The following is a 22072-nucleotide window of genomic DNA, read 5'->3' on the forward strand; positions in this document are numbered from 1 at the left end:
TTGTAACCTCTGACCTGCTCCCTTTCAAAGACTACATTTTCCACCAGCATAAAAGAGACACTTCTTGCAACATTTACCCTGCTGTTCAATCTACCAATGTGAACTTTTCTGTGATTAGGTCGTCAGTGTATTTGAAAGACAATGTAAAATAAAGTGAATCATTTCTCTCAGTCAAAGTGGAGCTAGAGCTGGGTAAGCGTAGGGTCAGGGTAAGTTTTATCAGAAGCCAAAAGAAATAAGGATAAAAACATGGGCAGAGGCAGAATCCCTCAGAAAAGGGGTGATCAGGAATTGACAATGCAGCCATGTTTGATTGGCATGGCCAATTGGCTTAATTCCCAGTGCATTGGGGCCCAAGGGAGATTCAGAGGGGAGGGTGACACGGGCTCACTTCAGAATCACAGATTCACAGGGAACTGTTGAGAAAAGAGGTCATTTCAGAAAGGGCTCAAAGTTGGGAAGAAAGAGGTACAAAAGAACGTCAGGGACTCCTCCTGGATACAAAGGTGAAAGGAGTGGCATGACCAGTGCCCGAGAGAAATACGTCAGCCGGGATGGAGGCAGGCAGCCAGCCTTCCTGGGGCAGCTGCACCTGACAGCCTTTCTACGGACTGGCACTTCTGCTGATCCCACCGCCTGGTTCAGGGAGAGTGGGGACCCTGCAGATAACTCGTGTCACCAGGAGGAGCTGGGATTTGAGTAAAAGGGCAAAAAATTCTCTCTTCGAGTCAAGACTCTGAATTGCTGGCAGTAGCCAGATCGCCCCCGAAGCACAGGCTTGGAGTCACGGAGTGTTGCACGGTGGGTAGAGGGAGGCGAGGCAGAAGGAGATGAAACCCCCATTCTGAGAAAAAAGATTTTAGTTTACTCGGTGTCTATAGCAAAACGTTTTCCTTGGAAAGCTCTGAGAGTGCAGGGAGGGGCCCAGAGGGAGACAGGGACACAAAAGGTGGTTCCTCCAGCTTCCTTTGACTCATTCTCCTTAGCATACATGTATCAATACATCCCCAGGGCAACCCCACTTGCGGAGGCCAGATGGAGTATGGGGGCTGCCAGGCGTCCTGCTCGTACCTGCTGTTAATACCATGTGCACGAGTCATTGAATGAAGAACTGGAGGGCTCCTGGCCTAGGACTGGAGACAACCAGATTCACAGTGGTCTTTCCTCCCACTTGGGGTTCCAGGTGCTGAGAAGGCCAGACTACCAATGAAGGACCCTGTTCAAGGTGAGAGACTGGACACCCAGGCCAGCCCTCAGTCCTCCCCTGGGTAAGCCTGTATGGAAACCACAAACCTAGGTGTATTTCTGTTCTAACGTCCCCACGGGGCAACTGGACTGGCACGTAATATTTGCTTACACACCTATTCTGTAGCCTGTAACTGTTCACTAGCTGTGTGCCGCCAGGATGGGGTGAGCACGTGTGGACAGTTATAAACATGAGCCTCAGAGCCAGTGGAATCCCAACACTGTCGACCTTGACAGCACCTCTCTGAGCCTCGTCTTCTTCATCTGGAAGATGGGCTAATGAGAGCATGCACTCCTTGCATGTGTGTTCATCACTTGCCCTGTGTTCATCACTCACACGCTATGTTGCCTTCTTCTGTTTCTCACACACCCTGAACTCAATCCCATCTCAGACCTTCCGGAAGGCTCTCCCCACCGTTCTTCCCACGGCTGGTTCCTTTTCACCCTGCAGGCTTCACTCAACTATCACCCTTCGCCACACAATCATACCTTCCTTGGCCAGACAATCTCAAGTAGCTTCTCCCGCAAACTCAAGTTCGTTTTTTTATTCTGATCTACGGTCTTCACAAAGTTGGCTACTCTTTGAAATTATCTTGTTTACTTGTTTACACACTGATTTCGCACTCACTCAGTAAGAACTCACCTTACTCCTTATGTAAAATTATACCCTGTGTCTCCCCGATTTCCCTTCCCTGCTTTATTTTTCTTCTTGGCACTTACAGCATACCATTTAATTTACTTCCCCCTTTAGTTTACTGTCTGTCTTTTCCCCACTAGAGCGTAGCTCTGTGAAGGCAGACATTTTTGTTTGTTTGGGTCACTGCTGTCTCCTGAGTGCTTATCAGAACACTGGGCACATAGTAGGTCATCAGTAATGTTTACTGGTTAGAAGGATCCGTTTGTTCATTGTCCGTCCCTCTCCACTGGAAAGTAAGCACTACTCGAGCAGGTACTTTATCACCCTGTTCACTGTTGCACATAACAACTCCGTAAGGACACCCAAGAAATATATGTTCAGTTCATGAGTGGCACCCATTTTCTAGGGATATCTGAAGGTTCAAATGAGATAATCCCCATAAACTTGGCATAAGTGCCATGCACATTGTAAGAGTTCAGTAAAAATTAAGATGCAATTACTATTAAAAATTGAGCTTTTGGTATTGAACCTGTAGAAACTCTTGTGCTTTCTTTTTTTGTGTGTGGTATGTGGGCCACTCACTGCTGTGGCCTCCCCCGTTGTGGAGCACAGGCTCCGGACGCGCAGGCTCAGCGGCCATGGCTCACGGGCCCAGCCGATCCGCGGCGTGTGGGATCTTCCCAGACCGGGGCACGAACCCGTGTCCCCTGCATCGGCAGGCGGACTCTCAACCACTGCGCCACCAGGGGAGCCCTCTCGTGCTTTCTTGATTTGGGTTTCAGAACCCAGGACACCTCATATTTGTACGCTGAGACTTTGCATCTGCTTCTGGTTCACAGGGGGCCAGGCAGGATGGGGGCCCCTAGAACTCGATCCTGGTCTAGGAAATACTCTCTTTATTACCCTTTCACGGTAAAACAAATCTTTTTGTTGAGTCGACTTGGAATATTGAAGCTCAACTGTTAACAAGTGCTATGTTAAATTACATTGAAGTCAAGGTTTGAGCATTTCACACCAGCTAATAGTCCCCCACCCCTTGGAAACCTGATTGGCTTTTAGGTCAAGGTGAGTCTAGAAGGAATCTATCCATGGTAGACACATCCTGGCTCTTCCAAAGTTTGCCATGTGTCCACTCCCGTGCTGTTTGATTTTTAGTGAACGGCTGTGTTTTCCTATGCCCAGTGGAACTGCATTGAAGCAGAGGGGCTGTCTGGCAGAGAGGCCAGCAGTTTAGAGTACTGTATCATTTTCTCAACAGAGAGAAGCCCAGACCCAGGCCTGCTATACACTGGGTTTCCACCATGAAGAGTATTTTTTTTTAGGAATGGAAGGCCATGTTTGAGCTTTCAGTCTCACATTTAGGGGACTCTTCTGATACAATAGACACATCCTCCCCCAAAAGGAATTTAACAGTTTGATGACCTGGTAAATCCCACTATTTGAGGCTTGAAAGTGGGCACGGAAGCCTTTGAGAACCCAGCTTTCAGCTGATTTTAAGTATTTGCTCTGACTTTAAGAGCACTGGGAACTTGGTGCATATCGTACCTGAGGTTCACTGATTGTCTTTAGACAAATCTTAATCTCACAGGTGTAGCCTTGGAAGGAGAGAACTTGGGTGAGTTCCTGATCAGGCTAATTGTTTGCAATTGGCTGCCTAAAAACAAGACTTGCTACATCTCCAGACCTTTGGAAGTATGGTGGCAACCAAGATTTTTGTTTTTAATGCCATGTTCCTACAATAGCAGCTGTCTGGAGAAGAACGGAATCTACCCGTATGTGTCCAGAAGCCTTACCCCGTGGACCCCCAAATTGACTGATGCTGCACATCCCACTCTGCCAGCTCCTCCACCCCTAGGTTGACCCGGGTTCACTGCAGATCTCAAGGCAAAGAGCTGGACCTTCACAACTCTCTTCACCCTCCCAGAGACCTCAAAGCTCAAGAAAAATGGACATCGGTGAGCCCTCACCAGTGATGGGGGAATCCCTCCCCTGGGAACAGCAAAGGCTAGAGCCCAGCTGCCTTTTATTCTTTGTTAGACGAGCTAATTACAGCCTTAACTCACAACTTTTCTCCTCATTCAAACCTGAAATCTGGACAATTCCCTTTTCTTGCATAATATCCTGGAGTTACCACTGCAAAGGAAGGTGTGTGACAGGTAAGTTGCCTTCTCTGTTTCTAGACTAAGATAGATGTGAGAAGTGATGTAATCACTGACCATGAAAATGTTGTTAAATTATTTTATCTAAAAAAATGTTTGTTACAGTTTGCTATCTGTACATTTAGAAGTCACAGTCAGTATTCTGTGAGCACATTTTTTAGGCCTGATACATTTCATACAACAACCTCCTCTTTGAAAATAGTTCTTAAAACGGAATTAGCACAAAGCATTGATGTCACTTTTAAAAGTGGTATTTTAAAATGAGTTTAAAGTGCCATTAAGTTGTAACCACCTTACAAAACAATATGACTAAATATAAAGCAATACAGTACAAGCTGAGTTCACAAGTTTGAAATGAAATTTTTAAAGATGAAGCAAGCAGTGAAGTTCACATTCTGTTTAAGCAGATCTTCTGGTACTCCCATTGTAGCTCCTTTTCCCCTATTCCAATAATTTGAATTTTTTAAAATTATGGCAATTTGAAGAGTTCTCAAAATAACACCTACCTTCATCTCAGTAACAACAGACATATGGTTTTATTTACCTTGAATTATAAGTTGGTGTATTTTGGATATTTTTTTCAATCACACATACAGCAAAACTTTATCTATACAAAACTCAGCTATCCTGAAATCTCAGGGAGACAGGGGTTGGCTCAGGACCACAAAAAAAATAAATAAATAAGTAAAAGAGGCCTCTGGTTAACCAAATACATTTTGGAAAATCTATGCACTAAAGCTCATGCACTTGATTCAAGTGGCAGCTCAGAATCTGTTTTGGCCTAGTTGATTTACCATTGTAAACTTACAGATTAAACACTACATAGGGGCTTCCCTGGTGGCGCAGTGGTTGAGAGTCCGCCTGCCGATGCAGGGGACACGGGTTCGTGCCTCGGACCGGGAGGATCCTACATGCCGCGAAGCGGCTGGGCCCGTGAGCCATGGCCGCTGAGCCTGCGCGTCCGGAGCCTGTGCTCCGCGGTGGGAGGGGCCGCAGCAGTGAGAGGCCCGCGTATGGCAAAAAAACCCAAAAACCTAAAAACAAAAAACACTGCATAAAAAAGAGGGAGTTAGAGATATTTCTTCAAGGTTATAACATTATCATCATCAGTGATAGCTGAAATCTCATCAGCAATGAAGGAGGTAAACAAACCAAGAACCAGCCAGTGAAATTACCTATATGAAGTAGATATTTGACAATTTATTACAGGGACAAAATCCCAAGAGCTGTCACTGTGTTTCAGCTAATGTTCACAGTGATAAACCTGAGTCATCAAAGAAAGATAAGTTAGGTTCAGAACATTCTGTGTACAAATGGAGATAGATGTTTAGCCAAACAGAAAATTAAGCTGAGTTATTCATTCATTCAGCAAATCTTTACTGAATATATTTATTTATGTGCCAAGTACTGTGCTAGGCAGGTCTTGGGGACACACAGATACTGAGACAGCAGTTCCTGCTCTCAAGAAATTCACATTCTGGGACTTCCTTGGTGGTTAAGAATCTGCCTGCCAATGCAGGGGACACGAGTTCGAGCCCTTGTCTGGGAAGATCCCACATGCCGCGGAGCAACTAAGTCCGTGTGCCACAACTACTGAGCCTACACTCTAGAGCCCACGAGCCACAACTACTGAAGCCTGCGCACCTAGATCCTGTGCTCTGCAACAAGAGAAGCCACTGCAATGAGAAGCCCGCGCACCGCAACGAAGAGTAGCCCCCTCTTGCTGCAACTAGAGAAAGCCCGCACGCAGCAACGAAGACTGAACACAGCCAAAAATGAATAAATAAAATAAATTTATAAAAAAAGAAAACAACTCACATTCTAAGCCAGAGCTTTCAAAATATGGTCAGGGAACCCATAGGGGTCCACAAGATCCTTCCAGGCTATGTTCAAGATGAAAGCTATTTTTATTAATAATACATACTAAGATGGCATTTGCTTTTTTCCCACTGTTTTGGCATTTTCACTTATAGTGCAAAAGTAATGGTGAGTAAAACTGCTGGTTCCTTAGCATGAATCAAGACAGTGGCACCACACATACTAGTAATCATTGTACCATTCACCCCCCCATGCACAGAAAAAAACAAAAACAAACAAACAAAACACTCCTGCCACTTTCACTGCAGAATGTCCTTGACCTAGCAGGAAAACTGGTTAATTTTATTAAATTTCAACCTGAAATATATATCTTTTTAATATTCTGTGTAATGAAATGGGAGTTATGCATGAATCACTTTTGCTGCATGTTGAAGTACAATAGTTGTCTAGAGGAAAAACGCTTGTGTGATTGCTTGAATTACAAGCTGAACTAGCCACTTTTTTAATGGAACACAGTTTTCACTTGAAAGGATGATTGACATATAAACTGTGTTCAAACTCGGGTATTTGGCAGAAGTTTTGTCAAAAGTGAGAAAAGTGAGCCAATCACTTCAAGAAAACAACCTGTATTATTGGTTGCCAATAATATAACTTGAGCTTTCAGATGACACTTTGAGTTTTGGAAAACTAGAGCTTGCAGCTTCCCAATAATGAAAGATATGTTTGATGAGAATGATACTAAGAATTTTTTAATATTATATAATGAAATCATCAAATTAGAATGATGTGTATAATTCAGTGAACCAATCTTTTCCAGATTGCCAAAATGTATGTTACAAAATCACGCATGGATAAAAAATTTCACTCAAAGTGAAGAATAGACAAAATGGATTTTAATGTAACAAAATACAAAAAGGGCATTGATTTCCCTTTCACATTACACATCGAACGTAAACTTTAAGAATCTACCACTTGTTGAGTTTTAGCGTAGTATCAAAGAAGCATATCCACAGTTACCTGAAAAGGTTATAAAAGTATCTTTCCCTTTTCCAGCTATCTGTGTGAAACTGGATTCTCCTCATATACTTCAACCCAAAAGAATTTATTGCAACATATCGAATGCAAAGGCAGACAGCAGAGTCCATGTACAAATGTATAACAATGCCATTTAAAAATGTATAACAATGCCATTTTTTCTCTGAAATTTTTGTTTTGAAAAATATAATTTTCATAAAAACATGTCCTTAGATGTTAACATGTAATAAGTTTATTACCATTATTTTTAAATGAATTGATAAAAATATTTTAAGAATTTCCCGATTTTAATTTCTAATACAATAAATATCGATAGTGATACCCACATTTACAAAAGCTCTTCAGGGTCCTTAATAATTTTTAAGAGTACCAAATATCCTGAGTCCAAAAACTTTAAGAACCACTGGTCTAGAAAGAAGACACAGACCTATAAGTCACTAATTCTAACCTATTCTATATGGACTTTGATAGGAAGCAGCACAAGATAACATGGGGGACTAGGGGATCCAGCCCAGTCTTGGAGAGTCAGAGAAGGCTCCCTGGAGGAAGTTATCTCTATGCTAGGACTTGATGGATGAGAAGCTAGCATAGTAAGAGGGGTAAGATGTTTAGGATAGAAGGAGGAGCTGATGCAAAGGTCCAGAGGAAAAAGAGAGTATGGCTCATTTATGAAAATAAAAGTTACTTGGCAGAGCTAGAGACTAGTTCGTGATAACCTAGATTGTTCTGCTTATATGATCATTTCAATAAAACGAGCATATATGTGCAGTGAAGGGTTAAAAATGGACTCTCTCTAGTATACATAATACTAATAAAGGGGGGAAGGTGGAAATAGTCTCTGGCATGCTGTAAATATTCATGGAAAGTTTAAAAGAACCACCTTAATAAGTTGGCACAAATATTTAATTAGAAGTTGTAGTCTACATTCCATAATATCTCTAAACTTAAGCCAAAATTCAGACTATCTTTAAAAGATTTTTTCATGTTTAAAAGAATTCTAATGAGATATTTAAAGTCTGATTTGAATTTGAAATACTACATGTTAAAGTTTAAAGCCTTATATTCTTTATAAATACTGTTTTCATCCCGATCAGTGATAGTTATCTCATGAATTCAGGTTATATCCAACAGTGATTTCCTCTAAGAGTGTCATAGATTGTAATGTCAACTTCTCCACATCTTGGTGGCTTCTTTGTCATGTTTGCCATATGGTCATGGTTTCCTTGTTTTCTCATTTCCATTCTCTTTAATAGAGTCTTCACATCACACTAAAGAAAACCTTTCAATCAAATGCCCTGTAAAACTCCACCAGGAGTGAGATGTTGGCAGAGGCCAAGGTAGGCATGTGTCCTGAAGACCAGGTAACCAGCAACTCTAAGAGGCATGTTCATACTCAACGCCCCTGGTCTATCCCATGGGTATTCATGAGCTGGAACAGAGCTTCTGAGAGTGATTTTTTCTCTTTTTGGTAGGAGTTCAGAAGCAGCAGAAACAAATATTTCTGGCTCAGAGGTTGGGCTCTGTTTAATTGGTATCTTGGAACAGAAAGCCACCCGCAATCATGTGACTGCAATCTTTGGATGGCAGGCTGCTGTTACATATTATAGAATTAGGATTCACTGTGAGGAAAATGCAGTGGCCAAGGCTGTATTGCTACACTTCACAAACCATCTGAAGGGCTCTATTTATTCATAAACATTTATAGGGCACCCCAGAGATTGTTTAGTCAGCTTCTGTTTGTAAGTCTGCCTGCATGTTGCTTTATCAGTATATCTTCTGCATTATATGTTGCATGTTGTTTTGCTTGTCTATATCTTTTGTGGTTCCTGAGACTCTGAAAGGACAAAATAATACAACCATGGGTGGATTATAGTGTGACATTTTTTATAGTCTATTGTACTTTAAGGTATTATCAAAAACAAACGAAAAAAGCAGCAAAAATATGTCAAACCAGTAAAACTAAGTCGTTTAAAAATAAGGTCAACTCTGGAACTGTGGACACCACCTGTATCTCCTAAAAGATTTAAAAGGACATTAGACAGTTAACGTACTGTATCCCCAGCAACTAGCACTGTGTCTGACACCCAGTGTGTGTGTAGTAAACGCTGAATGAGTAGATGAATGGATGACTGAATTCTATGTTATAGAAATGATAGTTATGCACAGTTTTCAAATGAGGAGATTGAGACACAATGAGGTGAGGTAGCTTGTCTAATACACACGGCTAATAAAAGGTGGGACTGGGCTTGGAAGTCAGGCAACCTGACTATAAACTCACTTGATAAACCTCTATGCCACGCTTGAAGGTAATGTTAGTGAAGTTTTCAGAGATCATTTATATTTAGGTAATGTGACATTTTTCCATCAAATATGATGATTGAATATTTAGTCATTATTAATATTTAATAATTATTTTTTAGGATGAAAGGTCTAACTTCCTCGCTGTCAGTAATCACTTATTGGGGTCATCTCATTGGTGACAGTGAGGGGGGTGGTGGATGAAAATCTCAGGGGACGGCACGTGTGGCTCAAAGACTAGCACAGTGGCCTTCGTATTCACATGACCTAAGTAGCCCCCTCTTGCATGCTTCCCTGCTGTGTGCCCCTCCTTCATGCTGCTGTCATGATTAAGGTAAAATGCTTTTCCAGATCAAATCAGAACCTTCTTTTACAATTACCATTTGTTTTGTTTTGTTTGTAATCCTGATGATTAATACATTTTGGAGTTTCAAATACTTAAAAGGCAGTCGATTTTTATATTTGCCACAGGAGGGCATATGGTTTAAAAGGCTGAGAAACGACAATATAGTCATGTTGCCTCCAGGTTATAATAATACCTGTTAGTGATGGTCCTAATGACCTCCCTGTGCCGGTGTTGTGTCCTGGAAAATGGAAGCATGGGAATTGAGAGAGACGATGTTTCTGAAGCCTGCTACAAGCTGTGAAGGCAGTACAAATGCCCAGTTACACGGGGGCTGTTCTGAGTCTGGTCATCATCCCACGCCCCTTTAGTTCTGGCAGATTCTCCACACTTCTCACTGCCAGTTGGCTCTTTCTTCTGTCATGGTCCCCTAGCGGCCAGCTTCTCACTCCCTGGTGTGGATGGAGAAACGGTGGTTCAAGGGCATTCAAGATGCCATCTCATTCCACACTGAATCTGTGCCACTTCACAGTTCTTTCAGAGACATTCTGTCCAGTGAACCTTCCTTTATTATCATCTAAAGAATGTTTAAGATGCCGTTTCTCCCCTTTCCCTGGTTTTCCGTATCTGTACTTCTTCCCTTCTGGAAAGTAAGCTCTATGAGGGTAGGGACCAAGCTTGTTTTTCTCATCATTGCATCTTGAGGAAATACAATAGTATCTGGTACATGGTAGGTGGTTATTAAAGACATGCTGACTGAACAAATGTATGAGTGACTTAATAAAGGACTATCCCTTTGTGCACTGATATCACATCTTGGAAAACTTTCTTTTATTCTGCTTGTCTGTATATGATTTCCCTTTTTTTTTCCTATCACTTTTAAAAACTTCTCACACGTACACACAGAAGGAATCCATCTCTGAAGTAACTAATCCATAAGCAACTATGGAATTCTAAACAGAACCAAACTCTTTTCAGAAATGGCAAAACTTGAATACCATCTAATGGGAAATCGGATACTTGCTGACTATGAGATTCGAGATAGATGGCCCACAGTTTTCTAAAGGGCAACTTTGATTGTATCGCTATTTTAAATCCCAGTGGTTTTCAGATGTTTTTGCCCAGCTCCAACCTATTTAGAGGGTGAATACCTTGTACTCTGAATGTGCTCTATGAGAAGCACAAAGATGAGAGATGCTGCATCAGGCAGCTTCACAAACAGTCCCAATCCTTCATTCTCAGACCCATTCTCCCCATGACCCAGCCCACAATGGGTGGGACTGGGACATAGCCATCCAGGATGCCAGGCTACATGAGAGCTTCCCAGAAGGCATGACACAAAGAATTAGGTTCCCAAAGTGTTACCTGTGTTAACAAATTACCACAAGTTTAGTGGCTTAAAACAACACAGATGGATTCGTTTACAGTTTTAGGGGTCGGAAGCCCTAAAATCAAGGTGTCAAGCAGAGGTTCGTTCTGGAACTTCAAGGGGGGAATCCATTTGCATGTCTTTTCCAGCTTCTAGAGGCCACCCACGTTCCTTGGCCCGTGGCCTTCTTCCCCCATCTTCAAAACCAGCGGAGTACCTTCAAATCTCAATCCCTCTGTCTCTGTCTTTCTCAGCTCATCACATCTCTCTTCCATCATCACATCTCCTTCTCTAACTCAGAAACTCCTGTCTCCCTCTTATAAAGACCTTTGTGATTATACTGGGCCCACCCAAATAATTCAGGGTAATCTCCCCATCTCAAAATCCTGAGCTTAATTACATCTGCAAAGTCTTTTTTGCCAGGTAAAGTAATATATTCACCCATTACAGGGATTAAGACATGAATGTTTTGTGGGGGGCATTATTCTGCCTATAACCCCACCCCCCTGCCTTCTTCCTAATAGCCTCACAAAGTGGCCTCAGGTCCTTTCCTCTCCTGAGGCTGAGCACACACTCACAGGCTGCTGGGGGCCTCCTGCCATTTCCTCCTTCTGCGTTTTCCTGGTCCTCCCATCCGGATGCCACCTACTTCTTTCTCCACGTTCCTTGGAGCAAGCCAGACCCTCTCGGGGCATTCCTTTCTGCTGCCTTCCACCACATGTGTGTGTGCATGTGTTACTTTCCTGACTCACCTGAGCCAAGAGCCAACTCTCTGTGCCCTGCTGGGGCCTAGAGCACTGCGGCGGATTACAGGTGCTCAGCTGTGGCTGCCAGTGCTCAGCAGAGGACACGTGAGCCACTTCTCCCTGGGCCTGGGGCCATCCGGAGGTTTCCCCAAGAGTCCCCAGACAGCACCCCTCACCCCAACCCCGGAGCACCTCTGCCCGCGAGGGATGGCTTCCCTGACTGTAAGCTGGTTGGATCTTGCTGTTTAGACTACAGTTGTGCCTGGGGCAGGGGCCGTTTGCCTGTGGCCCGGGAAGGGAGCTTGCATTTATGTCTGCAGCTTCCCACCAAGCCGGCTTGTTATTGCTTTGCTGTTTACTGTGGCCCCGGCAGTTTGTCTGCAGTGCCAGCCGAGGAGCTCCGTCTCCAAGCAGCCTTGGCTATTTCCACTATAATTCTCTTTCCCTCAGGATGCCATCCTCTACATGTGTTTGTATGACTCACTGGGCACCTGTACTTGGTAAGGGCCTGAGCTTAATGAGAAGCCTGGCCGAGAACTTCCCAGACCCGTTTCAGCCACTTCCTGGGCAGGTCTTACCTCAGCACAGGCAGAATCTTACCTCTAGCCATCAAGAAATGCAGAAGTAAGAACTGCTTTATTGCCAGACACTAGGTGAAGCTTGGGGCTGGAGTTGAAGTGGGTGAAAGGGCAGGGCAGGTGAGGGAGTAAAAACATGAAATCAAAGTTTCTGCTCTTACACATTCAAAATCGGCTGGGGAGAAAGTTAGGTTACCAAGTCATTGCAAAATCTTCTCTCAGCAAAGTGCTGTGGAGCTGAGGCAAAATGAGTGGATTCATGTCTCCCAGTCTTCATCTGGATAAATCCAAATCATTAAGAATAAAGTCTTAAAAGTACTAGAAAACCCCTGGGTGAATTTTTCTTACATAATCTCAGAATGGCAAAGGCCTTTCTAAATATAACATAGGACTCATAAACAATAAATGAAAAAATAGTTAAATTTAACTACATAAAAAAAATATTCCCCATGGCAAAATCTACAATACATAGAGTCAAAAAAAAAGAAAAAGCCAAAATGAGAAAAAATATTTGTAAATCTTACTACAGAAAAAAAGCAAAGTTCCCTAATGTATAAAAAATAGACACGGATCAATAAGAAAAACACTAACCATCCAATAAAAAAATGGGCAAAGGATATAAGCAGACAGCTCACAGAAGATGAAATGCAGATCACCCTTAAAAGTATGAAAAGATGGTCCAGCTCACTTATAATAAGAGAAGAAATTTTAAATCCATTCATAAAAACTGAGAACAAAATGTAACAAAGGAACCTATTTATGTATTGAGTTAGTGGCATAATATATAAAAAGGAATTAACTCAAGTGACTTTAAAACTGCATCCCTGTGGGATATATCTAATAACAAAGAAAATTGCAAAAAACAAAAAATCCTAAATTGCTTTCAGTAATCCTATTGATATCAGTAGCGTTTTTATTGCTATTCTGTTATTCTAAGAGGGTTGTATACGAATTGTAAAATGAAACAAAGAGAAAAATGACCATTTTGGTGTTTTTGGCAACTGGTTATTTTGGTTCTCTAGTGTGACACATTCTAAGGAAAAAAGTAATTGCAAAAAATTTAAACTGCTTTTAGTAATTGTTGGCAAAAATATTTTGACCTGAGACTCCTGTGAGTATAATTTTTTTTTTTTTTTTTTTTTTTTTTGTGGTACGCGGGCCTCTCACTGCTGTGGCCTCTCCCGTTGTGGAGCACAGGCTCCAGACGCGCAGGTTCAGCGGCCATGGCTCACGGGCCCAGCCACCCCGCGGCATGTAGGATCTTCCCGGACTGGGGCACGAACCCGCGTCCCCTGCATCGGCAGGCGGACTCTCAACTACTGCGCCACCAGGGAAGCCCCTGTGAGTATAATTTGTATATATTTTCAGATAAAGAAAATGAGAAATTATATGTTCTTCTAATTCTTTCACCCTTGGTGACTTTGAGAACTGGAATTCTTGGCATAAGACAAAGGAAATACGTTGTAAAATTGAAGGGTAAGCAAAATCTCTGCAGTCCTGATCCTGAATTGGCAATTTCAGAATGAACTCTTGTTATCTTGAAAAAAAATTCACTTTCTATTTCTGTCCACTGAAAATATCTACAAACAATGACTAAGATAGTAGCAACAAGTCACTCCTAGTATTCAGACTATGGTCTCTAAATACAATTTCCCTCTTAAGGAACTAGGGTTCCTTAGAGAAATGGCTAATTCCATGTTCTGAGGCCAGGTATATTCAAGGTGAGCTGGGAATATCTTAGCATATCACTGCCCAAAGATTGAAAAATTAAAATATCAATATGAATAATGACTTAATTTATATTCTTAATGATACAAAAAATTATTAATCACCTTTGGAGGGATGTTATGGAATTCATTATTTTCAAAATTAGTAAATAAAGAGAATCATGTGTTTATCTTTCCCTTCCTGCATAAGTGTACCTCAGGCTAACCAAGTGACAGGGTGATATTTCTCCGAACAGAAGTCTCCCAGCTGTCAAATGAAGAAAGAATAATAAAATTAGAATATTATTATATTCCGACCTTTAATGAAATAAAGGATCTAGGTAATGATCATCAGTGACTGCCAAGGCCTCAGGACAAGGTCAGCCAGTTTTTATGTGCTTCCTGATGGAAGAACACAGTATCACCCAAGAAGTATAATTGCAAAAAAATATCAATCCTGAATGTGATCAAGCCTTTAGATTTAACTATCAATATACAGATAATTCAGGAGTTGGACGAACATGTTAAATAACACAACAGAGATGCAATCAGCAAAACTCAGACTGTGAAATTCTGTAGAACAGATGTTCCTACTATTCAACAAGAAGTTTCAAAGGAAAAAAAAAAGGGTAGGAACACATAAGGAGACATAAGGAGACATATCAATCAATCGAAATATATGGATCTCATTTGGATCTTGATTTAAATAAGCAAACTGTAAAAATCATTTGATTGGGGATAATGGGTACATGGAGGTTTCTTATACTATTCTCTCTCCTTTTATATACGTTTGAAATTTTCCATAGTAAAATGTTTAACAATAGCAGGAACAACTCACCCTTACTGAGTGCTTATTATATATACGGCACTATTTTAAGCACTTTACGTATTTAAACTGTCCCCCTGTCTGTGAAGTGGGCACTCACCTCTACCATGCAAATGAGGAAACCAAGGCATAGAGTGGTTAAGCATCTTGCCCAAGGTCACACAGCTAATAAACCATGGTGCTGGGACTTGAAAGCAGGCAGTCTGACTCCAGAACCCAATTTCTAACCTGTACACTACTACCTCTCATGATGATGGTAGCTTGGACCAGGATGGGGACAGTGGAAAGAAGTAGAAGGATTGAAAAGATACTTAGGAGGTAAAATTGACCAGACTCCATGCTAAATTGTACATGGGGCTGAGAGGAAGGAGTCCAAGATGCCTGTGAGGTTTTTGCTTGATCACAGGATAGGTGGTGATACCGTTCACTGAAATAGGAAAAGTGAGAGAGGATCAGGTTTGGAGGCCAAAGACAATTTGGGTTTGGAGCATGTTGAGCCTGAGGGGCCTTTGGGACACCCAGGTAATGTCAAGTGGCAGCAGGTAACACAGGTACTCTTATATGTTCGTTTTCCCCTTCTTCCTTAGGACTGTATCTTTTTTTCCTGAGATGGGGATGGGAGCAACTACTTTTCTAGTTTGTAGTGTCACTTAATATTCAATTCTTGTTTCAGAGGTGTTGGTAGTTGTGCCCAACTTGATGTCACCTACACATTTTGTAAGGGTGCTTTTACTTCATTATCTGAGAAACTTGGTCAAAACAGGTCTATTCATCAATCGTGTCTTGAGTGCTTACTATGTTCCGATCACTGTATTAGGCATTTACATTTATATCACTTACTCTTCTCTTATGTGGTTACTCACACAGTTGTAAATATACTCTGCCCAGTATATAGATGAAGAGACTGAAGATAAGAATAAGTCACTTTCCCAAAGTTACAAAGTTTTACAGTGGCAGTCAGCATCTCTGGTCTGTGTTCTTCCATTTTGTCTCTTTCTCAAAGTGTGGGTAATGACTTAGGTGGTTCATGGTCATGGCATTTAATTGCATGAACTCATACAGTAAAAAGGCTCTTCTGTTGTTTATTTTCATCCAACCTTCTGTTATGACAACGGAGAATGACTCTGGTGCCTAGTATGTCTTCAATACCTCTCTAACACTTGCTATCTCTGTGTTTAACTTAGGGTACACCTCAGGGTCAGAGTCTTCAGCAAATAACAACAGTGTATAGCAGGAATTTTATAATTTACTTATTTTCATTATGTTTATTCTTAAGGATACCTCCTAATTATAGTAATATTAGTGCTTCCATCCCTACAGCAATAAAGAATTTCATTTAAAATAAATTTAAGTAAAAGAAATAGAGCTAATGAAAACTATTACATAAACAGAAGTAATGGTGGCTCAGAGAAATGGAAGACAATCACTAGCTGACGTTAATTCCAAAGCCTGAAATTGGAACACAGTGCCCTCGCCATTTCTCCTCCCCCCATTATGGGCTTTGGTGCTGGCCTCATCTCTCTAACAGCAATTGAACGCCTTCTCTCGACCAAAATGTGATCTGTTACCATCTCACTTGGAAACTCTTTGTCACTGCTCACTGGTGAGTGCAGCTCACCAGTGAGATTGTCACAGACCCCAAGTGCTGTGGGCCAGATGGTATCTTTAGTCCCCATTGATCAGACCGGCATTTAGGATGGGGCTAGGACCATGTCAGGGTTTCAGGAAGGAGCTAAGAGCAAAGAGTACATTACCAACAAGTCAGGGTGGTTAACAGCTAAGACCATGGGCTATTTTGGAAGTCTTAGTATATCCAGGTGATTTTTTAAAATATGCATTCTAGTATTAAAACTATATTGACTACTCTAGTTTCCATCCATTCCTCTTTCCTAAGCCTCTTATCCCCCAGTCTTTTATGATAGTGCTGTGTTTGCACGTTTTGTTCCTTCTTCACCACCACCACCCCCTTCCTGGGACAGAAGCTATATTCAGTGTTTGTGAGAAATGGTTGTAGATGGGCTGCCTTTAAACAACATTTTTATGAGTTATTCTAAACATAGACAAAGACAATAAAAATTCCCAATGCTACATGTATTTTAAAAGACATCATTGTCACATGAAATAATTTTTCTTGTGTGTTCCCCAAGGAACTGAAAAGTATATTATAGTCACTATAATCCTGCTGGGTAGAGACAGTATCTTCTCTTTATTCTTTGTTATGCCTGATATCTGTTCAGCATATTATTAAGAAAAATCTGTATCTGGAATAATGCATCTGCATTCTTTTCATTTCCCACGAGCACCACAAAGCCAGTACTTTTTCATCAGTGGCTCCTAAAGAGTAAGGTCCAAAGCCTGAACAATGGTAAGCTTAGGTTTTGCATTTTTGATGTATTCTTTACAGTGAAGGTGGTGAATACTGGTAAATATGTCTTCCTGAATTCACATCAAAGAAGAGACAGGTTCCATCTTCCCGGGCGGGGTACCCTCTGCCCCAGGTCCGCTGTGCTAACACAGCTCCTGAGAACCTGGCTTCAACGCAGACAGGACACAAGGCAGAGACCTGACTTGTGCACCTCGGACAAGGTAAAATATCCCGACTCTGAAAACGGAAACACATCCCATTCTCCTGCACCAGCGGGGTGAGGGTTTGCAGCGGGCGGTGGGTGTGGTGTGGGGTGTAGGTTGGGAGTGTTTCCCCCCCTTAGAGTCCTCCTGCCACTTGACTCGCGGCCCTGCCCTGACCATTGTCCGCACATCTCGTCCCTCCAGCTTCCGGGCCGCGGGCGAGATGATTTGCTGCAGATGACATCAGCTCTGGGCCAACGGCTGGAAGAGCGGAGGCAGCCACCCCGTGAGGATGTGCCGGGTGGTCCTTGCCTCCTCCTCTTCCTCCTCCTCCCCGGTTCCCTGCCTAGTCTCCATATAAGAGGCGCCGCCTCCCCGCCCTCTCTCACTCCCCACTCCTCTCCGCCGCGCGCTCTAGGAGGGGGCGGAGGGGGAGGTGGCGCGCAGCGCCAGGAGGAGGGGAGACGCAGGGGGCGGAGCGGAGACTGCACCTTCGGAGATAATCCTTTCTCCTGCCGCAGAGGAGAAGAGCGGCCGGAGCGCGGCACTTCGCCGAGGCATAGCAAGCTGGCAGGATGGCGACCGTGGTGGTGGAAGCCACCGAGCCTGAGCCGTCCGGCAGCATCGCCAGCCCGGCGGCGACCACCTCGCCCAGCCTGTCGCATCGCTTCCTCGACAGCAAGTTCTACCTGCTGGTGGTCGTGGGCGAGATTGTGACCGAGGAGCACCTGCGACGCGCCATCGGCAACATCGAACTCGGTAAGAGGCCCTGCGCCCCGAGCGGACGCGTCTGGGGAGACGCGCAAACGCGACCCCACCCAGGGCGCGACGGCCACCTTTCTCCTCCGGCACACCCCGCGCCCATGTCTTTCCCCGCTACTTCCCGCACTCGGTCCAGACTCTTTTTTTCTGGGCTCATTTCGGAGAATAATTCGAATTATCAGATTTGAGACGCAGTGGGAGAGCCTCTCCTAATCTTGACGGATCCGTTACCAGGCTGGGTCGGCAGATCCCAGCTGGCTACCGCCTCTCCCGCTAAATGAGATGCAGGTGTCAAAGGGGCAGAGGCCACAATAAAGCCGCAACCGCAGGAAACCAAAGGTGTGTGTGGGGGGCGCTGATGCGGCCACTCCTTTCAGCCCTCCTCTCACCCCCGCAAAATGCTGGGATTGCCCCTCGCCGGCAGACCCCAGGCTGAAGTACCATGTGCCAGGGCTCTCGTGGGAATCATTCCCACCACAAACACCTCAGCCCCCGAGAAGTGCCTTTGCTGGCTTAAAACCTCTCCATCTTTTCTTTCCTTAGAATGACTAGGCTAGTCCTAGGGCCACGCCCGCTCCCCCCCACCCCCAGGGATGCGGAGATGGAGAACCGCCTGCGCCTCCTTCCCAGGAGGCGCCTGCCTCGCTACCGCCCCTGGGGCCTTGGTTGCAGCTTTTAGCAAGGACAATGGGACCCCCAAGTTGTGGGGTGGGGCTTCTTTGAAAAGTCTCGGCCTCGGGAGTGATGGCTTAGGGAGGGGGACGGCGGGAGGCCCGCGGGTAGGGCCGGCGCCTCGCCCGGTGCGCGCACTACTGGCGCGCCCTGCAGAGGCCGAATAGCGGTTTGCCTGGAACCCTGGGCGGGGCCGTGCGGGTCCGGCGGGCGCAGCCTCGGGCGAGCGGACCGACCCGCCCCGCAGCCCCACCCGGGCTGCCGCAGTGCCCCCGCCCGCCGCACCTGCCCCCCGCACTGCGGCGCCCCCAGTGGGCGCGGCTGGCCGGGAGTGCGCTCCGCCAGGGCTTGGGGGTGCTACCTGCCCCCACCTCTCCCCTGCCCGGCTTTGTTGCGCTCGAAGTCCCCGGGTAGGCAGTCTGTCCTCTGCCTTTCCCTTTACCCTCGGCGTCCCAGACCTCCCCTCGCCCTGACAGAGGTCGCTACTCCCTCCCCAAGCCCAGCCAGCGCTCTATTCTCTCGGGGTGGTGCTGAAGCGGTTCTGCCCGGAGACACCGGCTGGTGGGCGTGGTGCAGTCCGCACTGCGGTCTCTACGGCAGCCCGAGGCGGACAAAGGGCGTTCACGCAGCACTCGTTCCCCGCGCCCGCCCCCACCCCATAAATTTAAGAAGAGAGAAAAACCTTGTTTTAGATTAAAAAAATAATAATAAACGCTAGTAGTCTGCCTTTGCATTTGGAAACGGTCGCGTGTCCCCAGAACAAAAGGCTGCAGGGTGGGGGCTGGAGTTGCAGACCTGGTTCTTTTGTTTAACTTTAAAAGCACTGATGTTCCCTTTCAGATTAAAAAATAAAAAAGAAAGAAAGAAAGAAAAAAGAAAAAGTGAGCAACAAGCAGTCTTGTTATTTTCTTCGGAAAACAATATTTAAGAATAGGATATGTCAATAGTGAAATGCCTCATTTGAGCATCTCAAAAACGCTTCATTTTCAAACTACAGCCCTTTAATCTGATCTGTACTAATTTAGTTTATTTGCACATTTTCTCCTTGGAAGATTTCACACGTACTGATTTTGGGTGTGGCTACTGTATGAATCAATGACTTTGTATTTTTAAAAAAAGTATTATTTGTCAGCACCTTTGCTGGGAAGCAATAATACATCAGGAAGTGTTTTTCTATCTATAAAAGGTTCATAACCACCCGATGCAGTGCGAGGAGAGGGACCACCATCCCCATTTTGGAGATGGGGGGCCCAGAGAGGCAGGAAGGATAAAGGGACCAGCTCAAGGTGACACCATTCATAAGTGACAGAGGTGCCAGCACTGCAGCATCACTGGTTTTCTGGCCCTGTCATGATATTAGTGCAGGACAAGCTAACATCAGGGAGATCAAACAGCAATTTTCAGAGCTTGCCTTTATACAAAGGCAATAGTCATCCACTTGTGGGCAGCGCCCCATGCAGGGAGGTGGTTCAGCAATCACCTTCCATGTAGTTATATTCCTGCTTTGTTACTCTGCTGATATCCTTTTAGTGCCCCGTTTCTCAGGGGGTTTATTCAGGCTGCTTCTGTTTGAGGATAAACTAGAGGCATTCAAGTATCGCTGTGAAGTGCTCTCTACTGTGTTTTACACTGCTAGCACTTAGTGATAATATTCAGATTTGTCTTCCTGTCTTTTAAAAAAAATTTTTTTATTGGTGTATTATATAAAGAGGAAAAGGCACAAATCATAAATGAGGAGCTTGGTGAATTTTTACAAAACGACATACCTGTATGATCCTGATCAAGAAGCAGACATTACTGGAATCCCAGAAGCCCCCTCAGGTTTCCTTTTCAGTCAGCATGCCTTTCTGATTTTTTTTTTTTTTTCCTTTTTTGCGGTACGCGGGCCTCTCACTGTTGTGGCCTCTCCCGTTGCGGAGCACAGGCTCAGCGGCCATGGCTCACATGGCATGTGGGATCTTCCCAAACCGGGGCACGAACCCGTGTCTCCTGCATCGGCAGGCGGACTCTCGACCACTGCGCCACCAGGGAAGCCCGTCTTCCTGATTTTGAATTCCCTGATTCAGTCAGGTTTTTGCAGGTACCTCTGAAATGGCAGTATTGATCCCATTAAGAATCAACCAAGTGAGTGAGCAGAGCCATTTCCTAACGCACAGTAACAGATGCTGCTTTTCCTCTGGAGATCACTCTCTTGGGTCCTGGGGTCTCGGATGCAGATCAAGCTGCAGGGCCTTCCAGTGCTAAGTGAAAATACTGCTCCCGTAGCTTTTCCGACAGTCTAAGATGACTTACCAACAGGGCAGGCTGGCTGTTTCCCTGTGCCGGATTCGCTGCCGCCTCAGCTTTCAGGTCCCAGCTGGACCCCCTCCAGAGGTCACTCTGATACCACGGCTGTAGTTGCTGGTGCCCATGGACCCCGTTGTGTGAAGCAAGATGGAGATGCTCCAGGGTGTTCGGCTCTGATTGTGCGCTGCAGGCTGGGAAAGCCGTTCATCTTCTGTTCCTCTTGCTTCCCATTTCCCCTCTTGCCTTAACAAAGGCTCTGTGGGTTTGGAGACCCTGGTGACTTGGATTTCTGCCATTTGATGACTTAGGCCTCTTTGGGAAGTCCAGCAAATAGGTCTATAGGAAGATGGTGGTAATGCAGTAAATCAACAGGCCTGAAACACCCCAGCATGGATGCTTAGTAAATTCTTCATGAAACCAGGTGTTACTGAACCAAACTCAGGTCTGCTCACCCTTGCACAGTAAAGCCAATCTACTGACACCAGGTTGTGGTGAAGGAAAGTGCAGCTTTATTGTAAGGTGCCAATACAAGGAGAATGGGTAGTTTGTGCTCAAAACCCTGAACTCCCCGAAGGGTTTCAGCGAAGCATTTTTAAAGGCAAGGTGAGGGAGGGCGTCCCAGGGTTTGTGATTAGCTCGTGCACAATTCTCTGGTTGATTGATGATGAGGTAACAAGGCGGTAATGGGCACTATGTGCTCATGGTCATCAAGTAGTTAATTCCTTCCATTTGGTGGTGGTTTTAGCATCTGAAAAACAAGTCAGGAAGTAATGCATCAGACACTAATATCTAGGTACTTCAGAGAGGAGCTAAAGCAGAGGATATAGGGGAGGGGTCTGTCCCAGGAAGGCCCCATAGGGTCCTGCTTGGTTACACAAGGAAGAGAGACCATCATTCATTTCTTCAGCTGTATTCAAAATGCATAATGGAGGGTCTGGTCATTTCTTCTCAAATTTGAAACAATAGACTTTCCTCAGACTGGTCTAGCTTTAGTTAGTTAGTTATGCAGGACTCAATGCCAAAC

General features: G+C 44.4%; 1 protein-coding gene across 1 annotated transcript in view; it reads left to right on the forward strand.

Annotated features, from left to right (window-relative positions):
- The first annotated feature begins 17672 nt into the window (after window positions 1–17672).
- Window positions 17673–22072, forward strand: part of MAP1B (microtubule associated protein 1B) — a 93990-nt gene continuing 89590 nt past the window's right edge. The window contains exon 1 of the mRNA XM_029217364.1: window positions 17673–18087. Within this exon, the coding sequence (XP_029073197.1) occupies window positions 17904–18087 (184 nt within the window). The 5' untranslated portion in view covers window positions 17673–17903. The remainder of the gene's footprint in view (window positions 18088–22072) is intronic.

The sequence above is a fragment of the Monodon monoceros genome, unplaced genomic scaffold (assembly GCF_005190385.1).
Source record: "Monodon monoceros isolate NGI ecotype Baffin Bay Population unplaced genomic scaffold, NGI_Narwhal_1 Super_Scaffold_12, whole genome shotgun sequence".
NCBI classification, from domain to species: domain Eukaryota; kingdom Metazoa; phylum Chordata; class Mammalia; order Artiodactyla; family Monodontidae; genus Monodon; species Monodon monoceros.